This window comes from Mytilus californianus, unplaced genomic scaffold, assembly GCF_021869535.1.
Source record: "Mytilus californianus isolate M0D057914Y unplaced genomic scaffold, xbMytCali1.0.p SCAF_9, whole genome shotgun sequence".
Lineage (NCBI taxonomy): Eukaryota > Metazoa > Mollusca > Bivalvia > Mytilida > Mytilidae > Mytilus > Mytilus californianus.
The window spans coordinates 91,676,809-91,698,363 of NW_026262745.1; the positions used below are offsets into that span (position 1 = coordinate 91,676,809).

Genomic DNA, 21,555 nt, shown 5'->3' on the forward strand with positions numbered 1-21,555 from the left:
AGTTTATTTATTTTTATGTATTAGAGAGGGTTAATATTCTATTTTATTTATTTTCAAACACCATCTGGTATGGAGTATAGTTATTTAATCATTTATTTTTAATGTAATATATCTAAAAAATTACTGTATAATTAATACTATATATATATGTATATGCTCGGAAACGGGCCCTTTAATTGGATTCAATAAATATTCTTATTCTTATTCTTATTTAACATTTTACAGGATCAGATTACTAGTGGTTTCGTTGTCATGTATTGACAGTTCCTTTATGATATTAGAAGAAATATTACAGTTCCCGACGAGATAAAGGGTATAGAATATGTGTTCCAACAGGAACAGATATTTTCGAATTGTTAATAACAAAGTTTTCGAAGGAATTTCTGTTGGGAGGAACACATATACGTTGACATATTACCGTATCAAGCAGTGCTCTGAGTTAATCATGCATTCATATGGAGTATATATCTACCAGTTGATACGATACTCCAGGGCTTGTATTTCCTATCATGACTTCCTTGATAGTGGGTTGCTGCTAACAAGGAAGCTATATCAATCCAAGAGTTCCAAGTGGTAAAGTTGAAATTAACCCTTTGTAAATTTTACGGACGCCATCACGAGTTGGTTGACCGTTATTGAATATCTGTTTCACAGATGAAGACGAATATGTTCCAATTGCCGTAATCACAATCCCGTCCTTTTCCACGAATGTGACTAATCACAAGGTTTGCACTTACATGATCTACATGTAGAGCAGGATCTGCCTAGTTCCGGATCACCTGAGATCACCCCCGGTTTTGATGGGGTTCGGGTTGCTCTTTAGTTTTCTATGTTGTGTTTTTGTGTACTGTTGTTTGTCTTTTGGTCTTTTTCTTTTTTGTCATGGCGTCCCTTTGGTATCTTTCGCATCTCTCTTACATTCAAATATTGGCTGCTGTACTTCTTATAAGGTATTAAACAGCATTGTCATGAGCGGTTAAAACATCATGACCTCGTGCAATAACTATAGAAAAATATTAGCAGAGTATGAAAAAAATAATAATGCGTTGTTATTTACTTAAAGATATAAGTCAGCGTACAATTTTAACCCAATGAAATACAAGAAGCAAGAATCTTACATCCAAGGTATAATTGTACATCAATAAGTCTGTTAAACCAAAGAGAAAGATCAGAAGGACTAATGTATAATATCGATCATTGGAAACTATTCTTTTGAATTATAAATTTTTATTTAGTCTCACAATTATTTTTCATAGTTTGTGTCGCGAATTCCCGACAATCAAACGTATGTATGCATTTGTAAATGAAAATAATGGTAATTATAGTCAATGAGCCAGTAAGTCTACAACCGAATGTGCATAGGCGGATCCAAGGGGGGCGCCCCCCCCCCCTTTGTGGAAAAAATTTGGTTGATTGTATAGGGTATAGGGAATCACTGCAGCATGAGTGTAGCGGGCTCCCTCTTATGGCAGTCAGTGCCTCCCCCCCCCCCCCCCTTATAAAAAGTTCTGGATCCGCCACTGATGTGACTGAAATAACTAGTACTGTTACAAATAAAACACGAACAGATTTGACTGAAATAACTAGTACTGTTACAAATAAAACACGAACAGATTTCATGAGAGTTCTTTATAAAAGATACAAATGTAAGCTATAACAATTACTATATAGCGATTTAACAGAACACTGACCAGCAGTGTATCAACAAGATAACATTATCAAAGATTGTTCATTTAGAAGAACACTAACTACACATGTAGCAGTGTATATTTACAAAATAACATTATAAAAGAGTGCTCCTTTAGAAGAACACTGACTAGCAGTGTACTAACAAAAAAACATTATCAAAGATTGTTCCTTTAGAAGAACACTGACTAGCAGTGTACCTACAAAATAACATTATCAGAGATTGTTCCTTTAGAAGAACACTGACTAGCAGTGTATCAACAACATAACATTATCAAAGATTGTTCCTTTAGAAGAACACTGACTAGCAGTGTACCAACAACATAACATTATCAAAGATTGTTCCTTTAGAAGAACACTAACTACACATGTAGGAGTGTATATTTACAAATAACGATTTCAAAGAATGTTCCTTTAGAAAAACACTGGCTACACATGTAGCAGTGTATTAACAAAATAACATAATCTCAAAGATTATTCCTTTAGAAAAACACTGGTTACACACGTAGCAGTGTATCAACAAAATAACACTATCAAAGATTTTTCGTTTAGAGAAAATACACTGGCTACACATGTAGCAGTGATTTAACAAAATAACATGATAAAAAATTCATTTAGAAGAACACTGGCTAGCAGTGTATCAAAAAAATAACATAATAGATGGCCCATTTCAAAACTCAAAATCAAACTTGTAGTTCACAAAAATGTTTGACAAATTAAACTTCAAAAACAACTTCATGCTGATTTTCAAAGATTAAGGCGAAGTTTACGTATTTGGCCTTTAAGAGTCAACATACAGTACTTTTTGGCGCTTTTTATATACATTATGTACATTTATAATCTTTGTAATTGGCTGTATTTCTGAAAGTATAAATGATACATGATAAAGTCATGTGTTCCATACTCAGATTCAGTTCAAGAAGATCTAAATGCATACACGGACTGTTGGACAGTTGTCTCATTAACATAATACCGTATCTCCTTATTTTATATACTTAGTATACATGTATGTACCATTTCATAAAAATCTGAAATATCTCCCAATGACGTATACTTCGCCTTAATCACGAAATAAACTAACATATATTAAAGGTTTAAAATGTATTCAAACATACATATGGTCCAATTGATTTCGTTTTGATCAATTGAAAATGCATGTGGTCAATCTTCCGACAAAATATAAATAAATATTACGTTTGAAAATTATGCATAGTCAATATAATCTGGTCTTTGGTCCATTTGTTAAAGATATATGACTAATGCATTATTAAACTTGTTCCACACTTATTATAATTTTCAACATAAACATTATTTCAGTATCACATTAAAACACTCAGACATTCATTTTCTCTCTAAAGGGACGATCGGATACACATTATTTATGGCTAGTCCACTCCGAATTGAATACTTGCTCTTTCTGAACCTAACGCAATTATCATTTAATTTGTTTTTATCTAAAATGAACATTTCAGCAAGCGATACTGAGAGGAAAGCATATTTTAGATTTACTTCTACAATACTACTGTTTTCAGGAGCGAGAAATAATTTTTCAACACCCAAAAAATTGAACATTTCTGCAAATTGTGGGGCAAGCGATGACATTTTAAAAATGAAACTGCTGATTTCATTTAACTTGAAGGGCGCGGTAATTCAGAAAGTCAACAGGGAATGGCGGTAACAACAAATTAAGGTTTCCAAAGCGAGCAAGCGAATCCGAAATACACTAAATCAATTTGGAGTGGCCTTCACGTGAGTATCGGACATTTGTAATGGACAATGGAACATGGTTCAAATCCAGCTCAAATCGTTGATAGAGGCCATCTAAAACTAGCAGCGATGTGATGTAATGCTTCGTGTCAAAAGGCTCAATGTGACTTTGGGACGAAGAACAGCAATATAAGCGCTGTTCTTTTGTTTGTTTTGTGTTTTCATATGCGCGTAGTGGTTTTGTGTCATGAATTAATACATCATATCTTTTCTTTTTTTTTTTATCAATATCAACGATTTTCTTCCTGTTTCTAAAACTAAGACAAATTTATATTTTCTGGCTAGGTTTATATGATATTGTATATATCTACCTACATCATAACAGTTACAGGTGTTGTCATCTTTAGGCTGGAATAAAAATGCGTAATACGATAAAGTAAATTGTCTCCCTCGTATTAACCAATCAAAATCTGGCATTTTGACATGAAGTATAACACATATTGTTTTCGTAACATCTGATAAAAGTTAGATCATTATTAAAACAACATACAAATATCCCCTTACTTACCAGGCTATAATAATTACAACAGTCACACACACACACACACACACACACACTCATTAAAACCTTAAAGCTGCATTGTCAGGTACACAAGGCATATTTATATCACATAAACTAACAGACAGTGGGTTGGGGTCATTCGGTGAGTACGGTGGTGGAGGGGAAGACGGTAGTCTCTCAATGACGTCATGTCCGTTATATGGCGGTGGTTCTGTGGGTCCAGAGTATATCGGTAAGATAATGCTTAGCGGGATATCGGTATCTGTAGTTTCTAACTCTTGAAGAGATGGATTAGGTGGACTATCCCCGTGGCTTACTCTGTCTGTTCGAATCACATTTTGCCGCCGCCTCGCAATTTCACGTCTCCCTTCTTCTGAAGTTACATCCGGGTTAATAGTTCGACTTCCCGGTCGACAAGAACATCGTCTAGAAGACACACACAAACAAATAAGCACAACACTTCCGGTAAGCAAAACTAAACCACCTATTATTCCACCGACGATTTGTGTTGTTAGAGAATGTTTTTTTGTTTTATCGTCTTCCTTGTCTCCCTTGTCACAGGCCCAACGTAAATCATCTGAAAAAATAAGAGAAATATGACGTGTTTAATAAAAGGGACACCGAACGTTCATCTTCCTCGTCACAGGCCCCACGTAAATCATCTGAAAAAATAAGAGAAATGTGACGTGTTTAATCAAAAGGGCGCTGAACGTTTATCTCCCTTGTCACAGGCCCCACGTAAATCATCTGAAAAAAATAAGAGAAATATGACGTGTTTAATAAAAAGGGCGCCGAACATGCATCTTCCTTGCCACAGGCCTTACGTAAATAATCTGAAAAAATAATAGAAATATGATGTGTTTAATAAAAAGAGACGTTCATCTCCCTTGTCACATTCCACATGTAAATCATCAGAAAAAATATCAGAAATATGACGTGTTTAATAAAAAGGGCGCCGAACGTTCATCTTCCTTGACACAGGCCTTACGTAAATAATCTGAAAAAAATAACAGAAATATGATGTGTTTAATCAAAAGAGACGTTCATCTCCCTTACCACAGGCCTCATGTAAATAATCTGGAGAAATAACAGAAATATGAAGTGTTTAATAAAAAGGGCGCCGAACGTTCATCAGAACATAAAAAAAAATATTACTTACATGGATGAATATGAGATTATTGATGAACCAATGTAGATAATATCGGAATTTTATTTTAATTGTTATCTGTCCAAAAGAAAAATGTGTTTTTTAAGTTTATGAATTACATTAAATAATAGAAAATCACTACTTTTTTGCTGTAATTTTGCGAATTTTATTTTACGGATGTAACATTCATTTTTACCTTAAGATAGTCCTGCTTATGTTTCACTCTTGTAAACAACTATTTCCTGCATTGTCCTGCGTTTTGTTTAACATAATTTATTTTTTTATTTCCAATTATAACCAAGTGTCAGGATATTCATTTTTAGCTCACCTGGCCCAATGGGCCAAGTGAGCTTTTCTCATTACTTGGCGTCCGTCGTCCGTCGTCCGTTAACTATTACAAAAATCTTCTCCTCTGAAACTACTGGGCCAAATTTAACCAAACTTGGCCACAATCATCATACGGGTATCCAGTTTAAAAATTGTGTCCGATAACCCCGCCTGCAAACCAACATGGTTGACATGGCTATAAATAGAACACAGGGGTAAAATGCAGTTTTTGGCTTATATCTCTGAAACTAAAGCATTTAGAGCAAATCTGACATTGGTAAAATGTACATCAGGTTTAGATCTATCTGAATTGCTGCCCCTGAGTTGGTAATTTTTATGAAATTTTGCAGTTTTTGGTTATTATCTTAAATATTATTATAAATAGAGATAAACTGTAAAACAGCAATTATGTTCAGCAAAGTACGATCTACAAATACGTCAAATGACCAAAATTGTCAATTGACCCCTTAAGGAGTTATTGCCCTTTATGGTCAATTTTTAACAATTTTTTTCGTAAATTTTTGTAATCTTTTACAAAAATCTTCTCCACTTAATCTATTGGGCCAAATAGAATTAAAATTAGCCACAATTTTTAATGGGGTGTCTTGATTGAAAAATGTATCCGATGACCCTGCAATCCAACCAAAATGGCCGCCATGGCTAAAAATAGAACATAGGGATTTACTATAGAAGTCCAAGGGAAAATGGTAAAAAAAAACAATTTCAAATGGTCACAGCTTGAAAACTAATTTAAATAATGATAAAGGGTCTTCAGTAACTATTGCAAGACTAGTTATACTAGTGGGATGACCTGCTTTCAATTTAACTACTGGGCCAAATTAAACCAAACTTGGCCTCAATCATTATAAGGGTATCTGATACTATTTATTATGATTTTAACCTTATTTTACATGATTTCCAAAACCACAGTAGATACAGGTGAGCGACACAGGCTCTTGGGAGCCTCTAGTTGAAATACCTCCCCCCCCCCCCCCCCAAACCGAACTTAGTATCATATGACTATCCTCCAACAACAACAGAAACACTAACCTTTTTCTCCGGATACGTAGGTAAATGTGAAGCCTTCATATTCTACGTCTTTGTCAGAATAAAATTCAAAATATAAGACACCATCCTGACTTATGATATCGTCTGGAGCTGTAGGTCCACAGTATGTATCGATCGGTCTACTTTTATTATCCTCACCTAAAAACACAAAAGAAATCTATCCAGTGATGTGTATCTTCCTCATCAATAAACACAAAAACAATCTATAAATATATTATACTGGAAAGAAATATCTGGGTTTATCATGCAATTTGATTGGTTGCCTTGACAGGGCATATAAGGCCATATAACCTGTGAACAAAATCGAAGATCAGAACGGTATATAATATATATATATATATAATATAATATTATTAATTCGTATATTTTAACTAATTTGATTCGTTCAGGGATAGTCACATGTTAAACTATATTTTCGAAGGTAGACAGAAAACGGCGGATAGCAAAAAGCATATTGCATAGCAAAAAGCATATTGCACGGTTATTTTTAGAATATCTAAAAACCGATATACTTTGTGACGTCATGTAATAAATTTCATGATATTGTTAAAAGTTTTATTAAAAAATATCTTTGATCGATAATTTGAAGAAAAAAAATCTTCAAATACATAGGATGTTAAAAAACAAACATAAAAAAATATATGAAATAACAACTAATATGTTGTTATTGTCTAGGAGACAATATGATATCTATAAATTTCCAACAAAATCAAACGACGATTTTCATACAAATATGGTCGGAAATTAATAATATAACAATTATAGCCTATGTATGAGGTCAATACAGGATATATCGACCCAAAGAAGTATATCGACCTCGGACTTCGTCCTCAGTCAATATACTTCCTTCATGTCAATATATCCTTGTATCGACCTCATACCAAGGCTATAATTGTATAATATAATAGTTGTTCGGCCTTCACAGGGGATATGGGCTCACATTCCCTGTCAGTGCCTTATATCCACTTCAGCTGACGGATCAGGAAATATAAAACACTGACAGGGAATATGAGCCTATATCCCATGTGAAGATCCCGAATAAAATATGATGTATCTACCATGTGTGTCCTTACCTACAGGTAGCCTAAAAACTAGCATGCAATATGTTTCTGGTACTAACTTCATCAGGTATGATCAAATACAATTAACCATTGGAAACATCAGCAACAAGAGAAATAAATTTCACACCGAAAGGTAAATAATACTCATACTCAGCCTTCGGCTGTTTTCTGCTCTTTGGTCGGGTTGTTGTCTCTTTGACATATTCCCCATTTCCATTCTCAATTTTAGAAGAGAAATAAATCAAATTCCGTTTAATATATAGTATACACACCGTCGTATATAATAAGTTTGTCGTGATCACAATATTGATGAGGTTCCAACATAAAACTTTCAAAGCAAATCTTCACTTCGTTTTTTGGTTTATCAGCTCGTATCTGCCAACAATGAAAAAAGTCCCTAAAATAGAAAAAGACACTATAGATGTTATTATTATTGTACTCCTGTGTCTGCATATAAAACGTGCCTTTGATATCAACAACGATTTCATATTAAATCAAGGAGTAATTTTACTACTTTGGTTATAACATGTATTATAATCAAACAATGTACTCTTAATGGAATAAAAGAACAGAGTTCCAATGTCTCCCGCGTTGCACATATTTTATATTTCCGAGGGGCATAACTCTTTTAAAAAAAGTCGATTGTCCACCATTATAGAATTGTCCGAGATATTGCTGATATTAACCTATAGTATAAGTTTTTTAAAAATCTGGCAAGAATTGTACCAGTGAGAGCGCTAACGAGACCATTTTCCATAAATTTAATATTTCCAAGGGGCATAACTCTTTTTAAAAAAAAGTCGATCGTCCACCATTGTAGAACTTGTCCGAGATATTGCTGATTTTAACCTATAGTATAAGTTTTATAAAAATCTGGCAAGAATTGTACCCGTGAGAGCGCTAACGAGGCCATTCTCCATAAAATTAATATTTCCAAGGGTCATAACTCTTTTAAAAAAAAAGTCGATCGTCCACCATTATAGAACTTGTCCGAGATATTGCTGATACTAACCTATAGTTTAAGTTTATAAAAATCTGGCAAGAATTGTACCCGTGAGAGCGCTAACAAGACCGGACGGACGGACACACGGACGGACGGACGCCCAGTATTTCCATTCCCCCGCAATGCGTTACGCGGGGGACAAACATATCAAAAGAAAAAGATTATCAACGGCTAATTTTATGGACTATGGTCGGATATAACCATAATCCATAAACGTTTTACCAATCCGTATCATAATCGTATAACCAATAAAAAAGCGGAAAAGGGGAGACAATTATTCGCAATTTACCAATCCGTATCATAATCGTATAACCAAGGATTTGTATATTAAGACTTACTTACTTTACAAATCCTTGGTATAACCAATAAAAAAGCGGTAAAAAGGGAGACACTTATTCGTAACTCATTTGCAAAGATTTTCGAAAAGTGCCGGCCCTCACACGACTTGTAGTCACACATGAGTATAATTAACTTCCGGTAGCATTCGACATTGCGGTAGCTTTTAATTTAGCAACTCTGTAACACAAAAGATACAATGAAATATAAAATGTGTTCAAATGGGCATTAGCTACGAGATATAAAAAAAATATGATGTTTTTTGTTCAATCATTAATGAAAGTGATATAGTGAAATAATAATTCGCTTTTAGCAGCTAAGTTTGTTCAATTTTGTCAAAACAAGCTAAGAATCATCGCTGATGAATTATTCACTTGCAAGTGAACAATTCGACCTCATTGAATCCGTATTCATGTGACCTTCAATTTAACCCCTTAGCTGGAGATGTGTTACGCGTGTATTCATATATTAAAAGGAAAAGAATGTCAACATTGAAAGTGAAAAAAGGATGAACCATTTGGTTGACTGATTCGATCCACAAAAAACATTCTTATACAGGTAAAAACGATGATAAACATTCTTTTTAACATACAATGTGAAATCAAACAGACCTAGAAAAATCCAATTGCACGTGGTCGCTATATCTGTTTATATTTATATTTATGGTTTGATTTTGTTCACAGGGTATATGGGCTCATATGCCCTGTCAAGGCAACCAATCGAGGTCATCTCGATGGTTAATTAGATGACGTCTAGACAAAAAATACACACGAAATGTTGATACATATTATCGAGTCCATGCATTGTTAATTGTTTATTTTAGACTTTTTGTAATTGGATGTATGTTTTAGCATGTTATAAATCAAATATGAGAATTTGAGTCAAATCGATGAGCATGAATTTGACAGCTTATGCCCCTTTAAGAAGCTATGTTTAAGTATATATTATACTTAAGTAAAATTTGGACCTTGATCGACGTTTAGTAATGCTGTGTTTTTAAACCAATATATACATCACCATTTGTAAATACATTTAACTTACTTTGGATAAGTACTACCATGTACTTGTGGTAATGTAAAACTTGTGGCATATGGTTTGGCTATATAATATTCACACTTCTGCTTTTTCCAACACATGGCTATATATTAAAGAAAAATAATACATCACATTACATGAGCATAAAAATTTATAAAACCTAGTTTATTATATAGAGGTTTTTAAAGCCAGTTGAAAAATATATCAGGCATATGAAGTACAATAAAATGTAATACATTAAAGCGAGGATTGACACAACAAATTTATTTGAGATATCACATATTTTATTTTTGGCAAAGAAAAGCTATAAAGTGTGAGCTTTGTCCAGTATATGAATTTAAAGCTAGGGATTCTATTGGTGCGATTTGAAGAAGCACCAAATTGGATTATAAAGGTTTCTACTGTATAATTCTTTAAAAATGAGGTGATTGGCTACCATGGCAATGCTAATAACTGTATTTTTTATATGGACCATTATGTTTCTACATGACTGAGCATTCATTTTGCAAAGTTTCATGAAAATCTATTGCCACAGGTTTCCATAAAATTTTGATACTTACATACATGTAGAATGGCTCGTAAATACATTTAAACAATTCTATTAAAACAGATCAACAATGGATTCCTCCGTAGACATAACTATGACAACAACCAACTCACCAATGGATTCCTTCGTATACATTACTATGACAGCATATCACCATTGGACCCCGTAGACATTACTATAACAGCATATCACCATTGGACCCCGTAGACATTACTTTGACAATAAGTCACTAATGAAGCATCTTTTCATGCATTGCTATGAGAACCTATCACTATTAGACCCCTTTGTAGACATAACTAAGATAATTGTTCCCCAATTGACCCCTCGTAGACATTACACAAATAGACCCCTAGCTCCGTAGACATTACTTTGACATCAGATCACCAAATGGTCCCATTTACATAGTGATTTTTTTTACGTGATAAAATGTACCGTAATGTATTTATCTTTCCAACATGTGCCTTACATTTATTTACCCTGTATTCAATCAGACCTTTTCTGAACACGTGTCTTACATTTACACTGTATGCAATCAGAAATAATCCCAACACGTTCCATTCATTGACCCCGTATTTAATCATACTGGATCCCAATACTTGCTTTTCCTTACCCTATATTCAATCAGACTGCCTTACATTAACTTTGTATTCGATCAGACTTGTTCCCAACAACTGCCTTACTTTTACCCAGTATACTATTCAAACGGACTTGTTCCGAACATGTGCCTTACATTTACCCTGTATTTTATCATACTTGTTCCGAACATATGCCTTACATTTACCCTGTATTCAAACAGACTTGTTCCGAACATATGCCTTACATTTACCTTGTATTCAAACAGACTTGTTCCGAACATGTGCCTTACATTTACCTTGTATTTTATCATACTTGTTCCGAACATATGCCTTACATTTACCCTGTATTCAAACAGACTTGTTCCGAACATGTGCCTTACATTTACACTGAGTGTATTCAAACAGACTTGTTCCGTGCATGTCCAAAGTGTCTTATGTTTACCCTGTATTCAAACAGACTTGTTCCGTGCATGTCCAAAGTGTCTTATGTTTACCCTGTATTTTATCAGACTTGTTCCGAACATGTGCCTTACCTTCACCTTGTATTGAATCATACTTGTTCTGAACATATGTCTTACGTTTATCCTGTATTCAATCAGACTTGTTCCGAACATGTGCCTTACCTTCACCTTGTATTCAATCAGACTTGTTCTGAGCATATGTCTTACGTTTATCCTGTATTCAATCAGACTTGTTCTGAGCATATGTCTTACGTTTATCCTGTATTCAATCAGACTTGTTCTGAACATATGTCTTACGTTTATCCTGTATTCAATCAGACTTGTTCTGAGCATATGTCTTACGTTTATCCTGTATTCAATCAGACTTGTTCTGAACATATGTCTTACGTTTATCCTGTATTCAATCAGACTTGTTCTGAGCATATGTCTTACGTTTATCCTGTATTCAATCATACTTGTTCTGAGCATATGTCTTACGTTTATCCTGTATTCAATCATACTTGTTCTGAGCATATGTCTTACTTTTATCCTGTATTCAATCATACTTGTTCTGAGCATATGTCTTACGTTTATCCTGTATTCAATCAGAAATAATCCTTATACGTGCCATTCATTGACCCAGTATTTAATCATACTGGATTCCAATACTTGCTTTTTCTTACCCTGTATTCAACCAGAATGGATTCCAACTCGTGCCATTCATTGACCGTGTATTTAATCATACAGGATCCCAACACGTTCTTTACATTTACGAATATGCGTTTACTTTTCTACATTGGCTAGAGGTATAGGGGGAGGGTTGAGATCTCATAAACATGTTTAACCCCGCCGCATTTTTGCGCCTGTCCCAAGTCAGGAGCCTCTAGCCTTTGTTAGTCTTGTATTATTTTTAATTTTAGTTTCTTGTGTACAATTTGGAGTTTAGTATGGCGTTCATTATCACTGAACTAGTATATATATTTGTTTAGGGGCCAGCTGAAGGACGCCTCCGGGTGCGGGAATTTCTCGCTGCATTGAAGACCTGTTGGTGGCCTTCTGCTGTTGTCTGTTCTGTGGTCGGGTTGTTGTCTCTTTGACACATTCCCCATTTCCATTCTCAATTTTACTATAGGCAAAAATACAACGTTTGACCTATTTGTTTTCGTAGACCATCTGAAATGTTTGCCCTATTCATACGTAAATTCAGACCAAGATATCTATTATATAAACTGGTGTATTGTTTTTGTATCACTACAAACCAGTAAAAGTCTGAAATGGCCTATATCTGTACTCGACTGTACTGATTTTTACTCGACCAGTCTGAATTGGTCTGAATTTTACTGGACATTACTCGACCCCAGTCTTAACCATACTCGACTGTACTGATTTGTACTTGACGCTTATCTTTGCCATTGAAAATAGTCTGAACTATTACTCGACCAGTCTGAAACAGTCTTAATCCATTCTCGACCTGTACTCGACCTATTTTTTCAGTCTAAACCATACTCGACCAAAGGTCTGAACAATACTCGACCAGTCTGAACCATACTTGACCAAATAACCTCTACTTTTTTTAAAAATTTTAACAGTTAAAATAAATTTCTTTTTAACTGACATGAAAACAGCCACAATAAAATAAAGATATGTATAAAAACAGATTTTTACATCCTTACATGATTCTCAGATTTATCAAATAGAGATAGTTAAATCAAATTATCTTATATAATAATTTAATTATATTAATTTCAAAGTTTTAGAGTTTTGTTAAAAAAAGATTTTCTTTTACCTAAAAGTCACACCTATACTGAGGGTAATTAAACCTTATTAAGGTGCTTCTTGTTTGGCATATTTTTTTTTTTTTTTTTTTAAACTTAATTTTCCTAAATTCCTAAATAAAAACTACATAGGTTTCATGGTTACATACAATAGTTATATAATTATTTTTTTAATGAGGTAACAACAGACAACAAAATCACTGAAATTGTTTAACCTTAATATATTTGAAATATATCTATTATTATAATTTGGGATATTATATTATATATAATATATATATAAAAGGGATAAAAAATTAAAGAAATTAATAAAATTGTTCTTCTGATTAGTGGTGAAGTATAAAGTAATACCTCCTGCTTGGGGCAAACTCATTAAAAAGGTCACAACCTTGTCAGAGAGTATTAAATTCTAAATAACATTCATTCAAAATTGCAACATCCTGTTTAACTAAAATCGCAAGGCCTTTTGAATTCACTAGATAAGTAATACACGAGTTTAAGAAAAATAGGGTTTTCTTTTTACCTGTAAAACACACATGTACTGAGGTAATTAAACCTTATTAAAGTGCTTCTTGTATGTCATGTCTTTAATTTTGACAAAAATTATTTAATTTAATTGAAATAAATTTTTACTGTAACTATGGAACACATTTCCTTTTAAAAAGGTTATCAAGGATTGCTATGGAAGTTCTATTATCATGATTATATTAAATTCTTGATTTAACAAAACAAAGGTGTCATTTTTAAAATTTTTAAAATTTATTAAGTTGCTTTATATACTTTTTTATATATATTTTAATAAAAAAAATGTTCACTGCATTATTAACTAAACTCAACTGACACCATAAATCTATACTAGGCTTAAGTTAATGGTGAAAATTGTCCAGTAACCATAAAATATAACTGACCATTCAAAAAATTTTGAATAACATTGAAAATATTAGTCACAATTCAGTTTTGAGATTATTTGATCAGCTTGTTTTATTTTTATTTTAAAGTTGATATATATATATATATATGCAAGTGTTGATGAATATGCTGTTGAAGTTCTATTATGTTTATTGTGAAATTTTGGTTTCAATGCCATATTGAATACATTTTTAATTTCAAATTTTTGTTCAAATTTCTAGCCAGGGGAAATAGCTGTTGTAAAAAACTGTTCCTAAATTGATGAAATACAATAGATAGATACCAAAAAATAGGTCTATGTTGGTTTAGACTTGGTCGAGTATGGTTCAGACTAGGTCGAGTATGGTTCAGACTAGGTCGAGCATGGTTCAGACTAGGTCGAGCATGGTTCAGACGCGTATAAAATGCCGGTTAAGTACAGGTCAAGTAAAGGTCGAGTACAAGTTCAGACTGTTAAGTAGGTTCAGACTACAGTCGAGTATTATCAAGTAAATTTCAGACCAATTCAGACTGGTCGAGTAAAAATCAGTACAGTCGAGTACAGATATAGGCCATTTCAGACTTTAACTGGTTTGTAGTGTATGTTACAGAAATATATTCGGGCTAGTTATGACAGTATTAGTTAGATTTTTGTGTAAGAGATAATAATGTGTCAATGTGTTCTACAATAGCGTGATACACCTTTGCAGTATGGTCAGAGTATTTCCTTCATGTTGACGTCTTCATTGTGACTTTGAGATGCAGAACCGTAATAAAAGCACTGTTCCTTTGCTTTGTTTTTTTTTATGTGCTCGTGGTTATTTCATGTCAAAGATGATTACATCAGATTCTTTCTTTTCCATTACCACAAGGACAAGAATCTCGACTGATGTCAAAGTACTGGCAGTGACTAAAAGCTAGTTCTAAGACCAATTGAGACTAATGTTTATTTTACTATTCTCTTGTCAGTTTGACATTTGATCATTAATAGATTTTCTTAGGAATATTCCAAAATTTTCTTTTAGTCTCATCATTTTTCAATGTATATCTATTAATATGCGCACTCACCTTGCATTGTATAAACAGACAATATTACCAAAACCGCAATAACAATCCTCTTTATGTCGTATCCATCTTTGGCCATACCATCTGTAATAAATACACTCTATCATGTAAACTGTCCATCTATATCACGTTGACATGCATTTGATTGATTGGGAGGGCAGCACGTTTACTGTGTTTTATTGCTTAAAGCTAACAGTAATATGACAAACAATATGCAATAGTTTTTGCAGAACTAGCAACTGCTGAACTATGTTAAGGAATACTAGCCGATCTTAGATATACAGGCCGAGCTTAGGAACGCTGGCCGATCTTAGTAATTTTTGTCGATCTTACGAATGCTGGCCGATATCAAGAATGCTCATTTGACAGAATTTTCTCCATTTCCAATTTGACCAGGTTTGCACGATCACACATTGCTAATTGAATACATACATTGTATAACTAAAGGCAGATTGTTAGGATCTTATTCCTCTTCTTTATTCACACTAGATAAGTGATGCTCGCCATTCTTTATTCACACTAGATAAGTGATGCTCGCCATTCTTTATTCACACTAGATAAGTGATATTCGTCATTCTTTATTCACACTAGATAAGTGATGCTCGCCAATCTTTATTCACACTAGATAAGTGGTGCTCGTCATTCTTTATTCACACTAGATAAGTGGTTTCACACTAGATAAGTGGTGCTCGTTATTCTTTATTCACACTAGATAAGTGATGCTCGCCAATGAACAAAACTGTCCATGTTTGTAGCTGTCTTTCAAAAGGGTCCTGACACCTTTGTCGTTAAGACACAGGATTCGTTAACATAGTTTTATTAGATTGTGTCATTATTTTTACCTTACCATTGTGACTTGTTCCTTGTCTTTATAATTCGTGAATAAAATTCTGCTTTGTTTTAATTACATGTATATATGCACTACGTGTATAACATGTATAAATACACTACTTAAACAAGTACCTAGACATTTTATATTTATCGGTAATATATCAAACAAACAGTTTAAAAATTGGGCTTTAAATCTCTGTAGGTATATAAGGTTGGATTAACATATATCGTGACAGAATGATCTATATATATATATATAATTCAATATTTGATATTGCCAGCCGTTCTAAATTATTATAGTTGTACTAGACCGTAAACATTTGACCTTCACGTAGCTTACTACTGATATGTTCTATTTTTTAATAAAATATTTACACTCTGAAAAAAAAAACACAATGACAAACAGCTTAACGTGGTTTATCCAATGGTGAACAGGTTACCATGGTAGTATTGTATTTGTGGGATTCGAGTTACTCAATCTTTGATAGTATCCTTTGTTGTGGTTTGTGGATTGGTGTTAGTCTGTTCGATTTTTAGGGTTGTTTTTTTGTTGTCGTGATGTTCTGTCTTATAATAAGTGATAGGAATAAGCCGCTGGATGTCTTGTACTGAGAGGTAGGAATGAGCCGCTGGATGTCTTGTACTGAGTGGTAGGAATGGGCCGCTGGATGTCTTGTACTGAGTGATAGGAATGAGCCACTGTAATATGGCACTATTTCAAGTTCATAATACATGTATATAATAAGGGCGAGAAATGACAAGGTTCACTTTTGCCAAAAAATGGCCTTGAATTTCAACTTTATAATTAATTATCAGAAAGGTCACAATTTTCTTCTTGAATGGGACAATTTTAACCCTTTGTTAACCTTCTCCTTTGGATAAATAAATCAACCTTATAAATTTCCACAATAGATCTTATGGATGTTTGCTCTTCATCACTTCATTAAACTATTAAATTTCAATGGATTCGGTTGGTTTCTATTATAACTTCGCAATAGCTTATACTCGGATGTCATCATCAAAAACAGAACATGCAAAAATATAATGAAATTTATGTCTGGTGTCTCACGAGTTACAAAGTAAACATTTTCTATTATTATACTTCATGTCAAAATGCCAGATTTTGATTGGTTAATACGAGGGAGACAATTTACTTTATCCTATGGCAAATATATTGCCCGTCACGGAGACGCTTGCTCAAGTGTGAGCTTTAATAAATACGGTTGATTGTTATGTACAAGACGTCACAGTTTATTACTTTGAATTTGAAATATAATATACAGTAATAACAGAACATTAAGTGTAATAAATTAAATAACACATATCTGAGAGGGTGATAGAGCAGATTGTTACCCCTCGAAAAAAACATTGTAAACCTTGGCTTCGCCTCAATTGACAATGCTTTCTCGGGGTAACAATCTGCTCTTATCACCCTCTCTGCTATGTGTTATTTATATATTGTCTCTTGCAATATTTTACCATCTAATAAGCAATTTATGACTTCCCGTTCTAAACTTACATAAAATATAATACATGTATTGGTAACCATGAGGGTCTTGATGTTTACAGGTTAGAGAATAATGGCCAACATTATTAGGAATATAGAAAAATTAGCAACAATAAATAAAGAATACAGAATAATGGTTTGCAAAGATATAAAGAATAACTTTGTAAAATAAACGAAAAACGAATCAAGTAATACAGTTATGAATACAGAAATGAACAATAAATGTAATAAGGAAATTTTATGATTACAGAAAAGGACGATAAATGTAATAAGGAAATTTTATGATTACAGAAATGAACGATAAATGTAAAAAGGAAATTTTATGATTACAGAAATGAACGATAAATGTAATAAGGAAATTTTATGATTACAGAAATGAACGATAAATGTAATAAGGAAATTTTATGATTACAGATAAATCTTATAGTAAAATCATTTTGATGAGAATTTTACAGTATAAGCGTTATTTCTAAAGATAAAGAAAAATGACCTAAAAATTAGAGAATACAGAATTGATGGACTTCCCATCCAGACCCTAAACCATGGTATTCAGTTTTGAACAGGCTACTATAGTATTCAATTATAAAAGAACAGCGTTCCAAATTCCAATGTCCGCCGCGTTGTACATATTCTATCTACCCAAGCGCAATAACTAAAGTATTTTTTTTTTATATAAATATCTTACAAGAAATTCAGCCATGAGATCGCTAACAATGTTATTTTCCATATATATATATATATATATTTTCCAAGAGACACACTCCTGTATAATAGATTGTCGGCACTTTCGAGACCTTGTTGATATCAACCTTTGATATAAACTTCATAAAAACTCGAGACAAGATATGTAAGTGGTATGGTGCTTACAATGCAATGTTCAATCTTTAAAGAAACATAACTCCTGTAAAAAAATAGATCGGCTCTTGTTTTCATTCTCACCATGACATTGTTGATATAAACCTATGATATAAATTTCCTAACAATAATACAAGATGTAGGTGTGAAAATGCTTACAACGCACAAGATGTAGGTGTGAAAGTGCTTACAACACACAAGATGTAAGTGTGAAATTGCTTACAACACACAAGATGTAGGTGTGAAAGTGCTTACAACACGCAAGATGTGAAAGTGCTTACAACACACAAGATGTAGGTGTGAAATTGCTTACAATACACACAATGTTCTATGTAAATAATATTTCCAAGAGGTATAACTCTTTCTGAAAAAGTTGATCGGAACTGTTTTTCAAAGTTGTCCGAGACATTGCTGATATAAACCTTTGATATAAATTTCATAAATATCTGGCAAGAATTGTACACTTAAGAGCGCTTACAATGAAATTTTCTATGGAGTTTACATACCTAAGGGACATAATTCCTGTATAAAAAATTGATCAGCGTTGATTTTCGAAATTGTCGGAAACATTGCTGATATAAAACTTTGGTATCAATTTCATAACTAAGAATTGTACACTTTAGAGCGCTTAAGAATTACATAGGAATATAACTCCTATTAATTGATTGATTAGATACACGCGACTTCATTTTTTACAAATTTGGAAAACATTTGTCATTTTTGGTTTCCTTTTTTTTTTGAGAAGTCAAAAATGAAATTTCGGAAAATCATCATTTCACAAATGATCTTGTTTATGACTCCAGAAATGTTGTCTCGAAATTTTGCTAAAATACATGTAATAAATTGTAAGAGCAGACACATAGGAAACTTATAGAAATTCACCAATAAGAATGAATAAAAGTAACTGTAGCTGTGGGACAGCAACCCAACAATACAAATAATCCGACATCTAGAGGTAAACATGGAATCTTAAACTGTCTAACTCCAGCCCCCCTCCCAAATAATCCGACATCTAGAGGTAAACATAGAATCTTAAACTGTCTAACTCCAGCCCCCCGATAGCTAGAGATAAACATAGAATCTTAAACTGTCTAACTCCAGCCCCCTCTCAAATAATCCGAAATATAGAGTCAAACATAGAATCTTAAACTGTTTAACTACACCCCCCCCCCCCCCCGACATCAAGAGTTAAACATAGAATCTTAAACTGTCTAACTCCAGCCTCCTCCCCCCCAATAATCCGACATCTAGAGTCAAACATAGAATCTTAAACTGTCTAACTCCAGCCCTCCCACCCTTCCCCAATAATCCGACATCTAGAGGTAAACATAGAATCTTAAACTGTCTAACTCCAGCCCCCCCCCCCCCCCCCCCCAATAATCCGAAATCTGGAGGTAAACATAGAATCTTAAACTGTCGAACTCCAGCCCCCCCCCCCCCCCCCCCCCCGAAATCTAGAGATAAACATAGAATCTTAAACTGTCTAACTCCAGTCCCCCCTTCCCGAAATTTAGAGATAAACGTAGAATCTTAAACTGTCTAACTCCAAACCCCCCTTCCCGAAATTTAGAGATAAACATAGAATCTTAAACTGTCTAACTCCAGTCCCCCCTTCCCGAAATCTAGAGATAAACATAGAATCTTAAACTGTCTAACTCCAGTCCCCCCTTCCCGAAATCTAGAGATAAACATAGAATCTTAAACTGCGATGTTAAGGTGTCTATTCAATATGTCGGGCTCTGAGTCGTCATTTGGTAAAAAAATGAAGTTGTTAATAAATTCAACCCATCTGAATGAAAGGAGATTGGGAATACGTCACAAAAGAGAGGCGAAAGATACAAAAGGGACATTCAAAATCACAAGTCGAAAATAAACTGACAACATCATAGCTAAAAAAGAAAAGACCAACAGACAAACAGCAGTACACTAAACACAACATAGAAAACTAAAGACTGAGCAACACGAACCCCACCAAAAACTAGGGGTGATATCGGGTGCTCCGGAAGGGTAAGCAGATCCTGCTCCACATGTGGGAACCGTCGTGTTGCTCATGTTAGTACAAACCCGGAAAATAAGTTTAATTCGGTAAGTCACATTCGGGGAAAAGGGGACGGGATTGTAGTTACGACAGTTGGGACATTTCCGCTATCATCTGTGAAACGGATATTCCAAAACGGTCAACCAACTCGTGATGGTGTCCGTAAAATTTACAAAGGGATGATTTCAACTTCATCACTTGGAACTCTTGGTTTAACAGCTTCCTTGTGAGGAGAAACCCTCTATCAAGGAAATCATGATAGGAAATACAGTCACAATTAACCAAATACATCTTATAAATATCTGCCATCAACACCCAATTCTCAAAACAGAAATTTTACGATTTGACAAAAGACTACGGACGCGGTCATGACTTGAGACACATGTAATAGATATAGACCCATAATAGATATTGAAATGATACGACCTTTATTTTTGACCTACTCTGTATGTATTTTCAACTTTCCGATGTAATGACCTCCATGTAGAATGCGGAAGTTCTATTTCATTCATTTTGTAATTTGCGACTTTAAAACATTTATTGTAAAGAATAATGATTGTCAAAATTACTAAATAACCGGATGTTGTTCACCTGTACAACTTACCTGAACCATCTTTGCTTCCTATATATTGATCTCCATCGTAATGATCCTTTGATCGTAGCAACGAATAAATAAACAATCACATGCACATATTGTCAACTGTAATTGACATAATTAATAAAAACCATGACATCATCCCGTCATGAAGGTTTGTATGGAGAGAATTTAAAGATCAAATTTCTTCACGGGTGAATTGTGGCATTAAAGGGTTTTTATTCAATTTTGAAATATTTAAACACAGAGGCACGTTTTGGGGAGTTTTGTCCAATATATAAAACTGTCTATATATAGATATCGTTCACTCCCCCCTCCCCCCACACTATTTGAAAACACCATAAGATATGAACATGTTGAATGATTAATTACACAAATAGTGTACGACATATATGTTGATGGTTTATATTGTTCGTTGAACTGTGCGGTATTTTTTGCGATTCCCGTTATACATTTTATGTATGACTGTCCAAGTCTGCAACCTTGTCAGTTACTTTCGTATGTCAT

General features: G+C 33.8%; 1 protein-coding gene across 2 annotated transcripts; it reads right to left on the minus strand.

Moving 5' to 3' along the window:
- Window positions 1–1,614: 1,614 nt before the first annotated feature.
- LOC127716412 (procollagen C-endopeptidase enhancer 1-like) lies at window positions 1,615–21,260 on the minus strand. 2 transcript variants are annotated; one of them, XM_052222612.1, is made up of 6 exons: window positions 21,058–21,253; window positions 15,226–15,306; window positions 9,939–10,035; window positions 7,831–7,955; window positions 6,480–6,635; window positions 1,615–4,532 (listed from the first exon to the last, which is right to left on the minus strand). In XM_052222612.1, the coding sequence occupies exons 2-6, from the start codon at window positions 15,299–15,301 to the stop codon at window positions 4,015–4,017; spliced, it is 972 nt and encodes a 323-aa protein (XP_052078572.1). In that variant the 5' UTR covers window positions 15,302–15,306; window positions 21,058–21,253; the 3' UTR covers window positions 1,615–4,014. The 2 variants fall into 2 exon arrangements, with proteins under 2 accessions (XP_052078572.1, XP_052078573.1); XM_052222613.1 differs by lacking the exon at window positions 1,615–4,532 and adding an exon at window positions 4,624–4,702 and having other exon boundaries at window positions 21,058–21,260.
- Between the last annotated feature and the right edge of the window lie 295 nt (window positions 21,261–21,555).

What these genes read in the sequence shown, in the direction of transcription:
- LOC127716412 (XM_052222612.1), bottom strand. Translation starts at nt 15,301, where the DNA reads ATGGCCAAAGATGGATACGACATAAAGAGGATTGTTATTGCGGTTTTG. An exon ending in CATGGTAGTACTTATCCAAA is followed by an intron (nt 7,956 to 9,938) that starts GTAAGTTAAATG and finishes TTTCTATTTTAG; the next exon opens with GGACTTTTTTCATTGTTGGC. An exon ending in CAAACTTATTATATACGACG is followed by an intron (nt 6,636 to 7,830) that starts GTGTGTATACTA and finishes TTGTGTTTTTAG; the next exon opens with GTGAGGATAATAAAAGTAGA.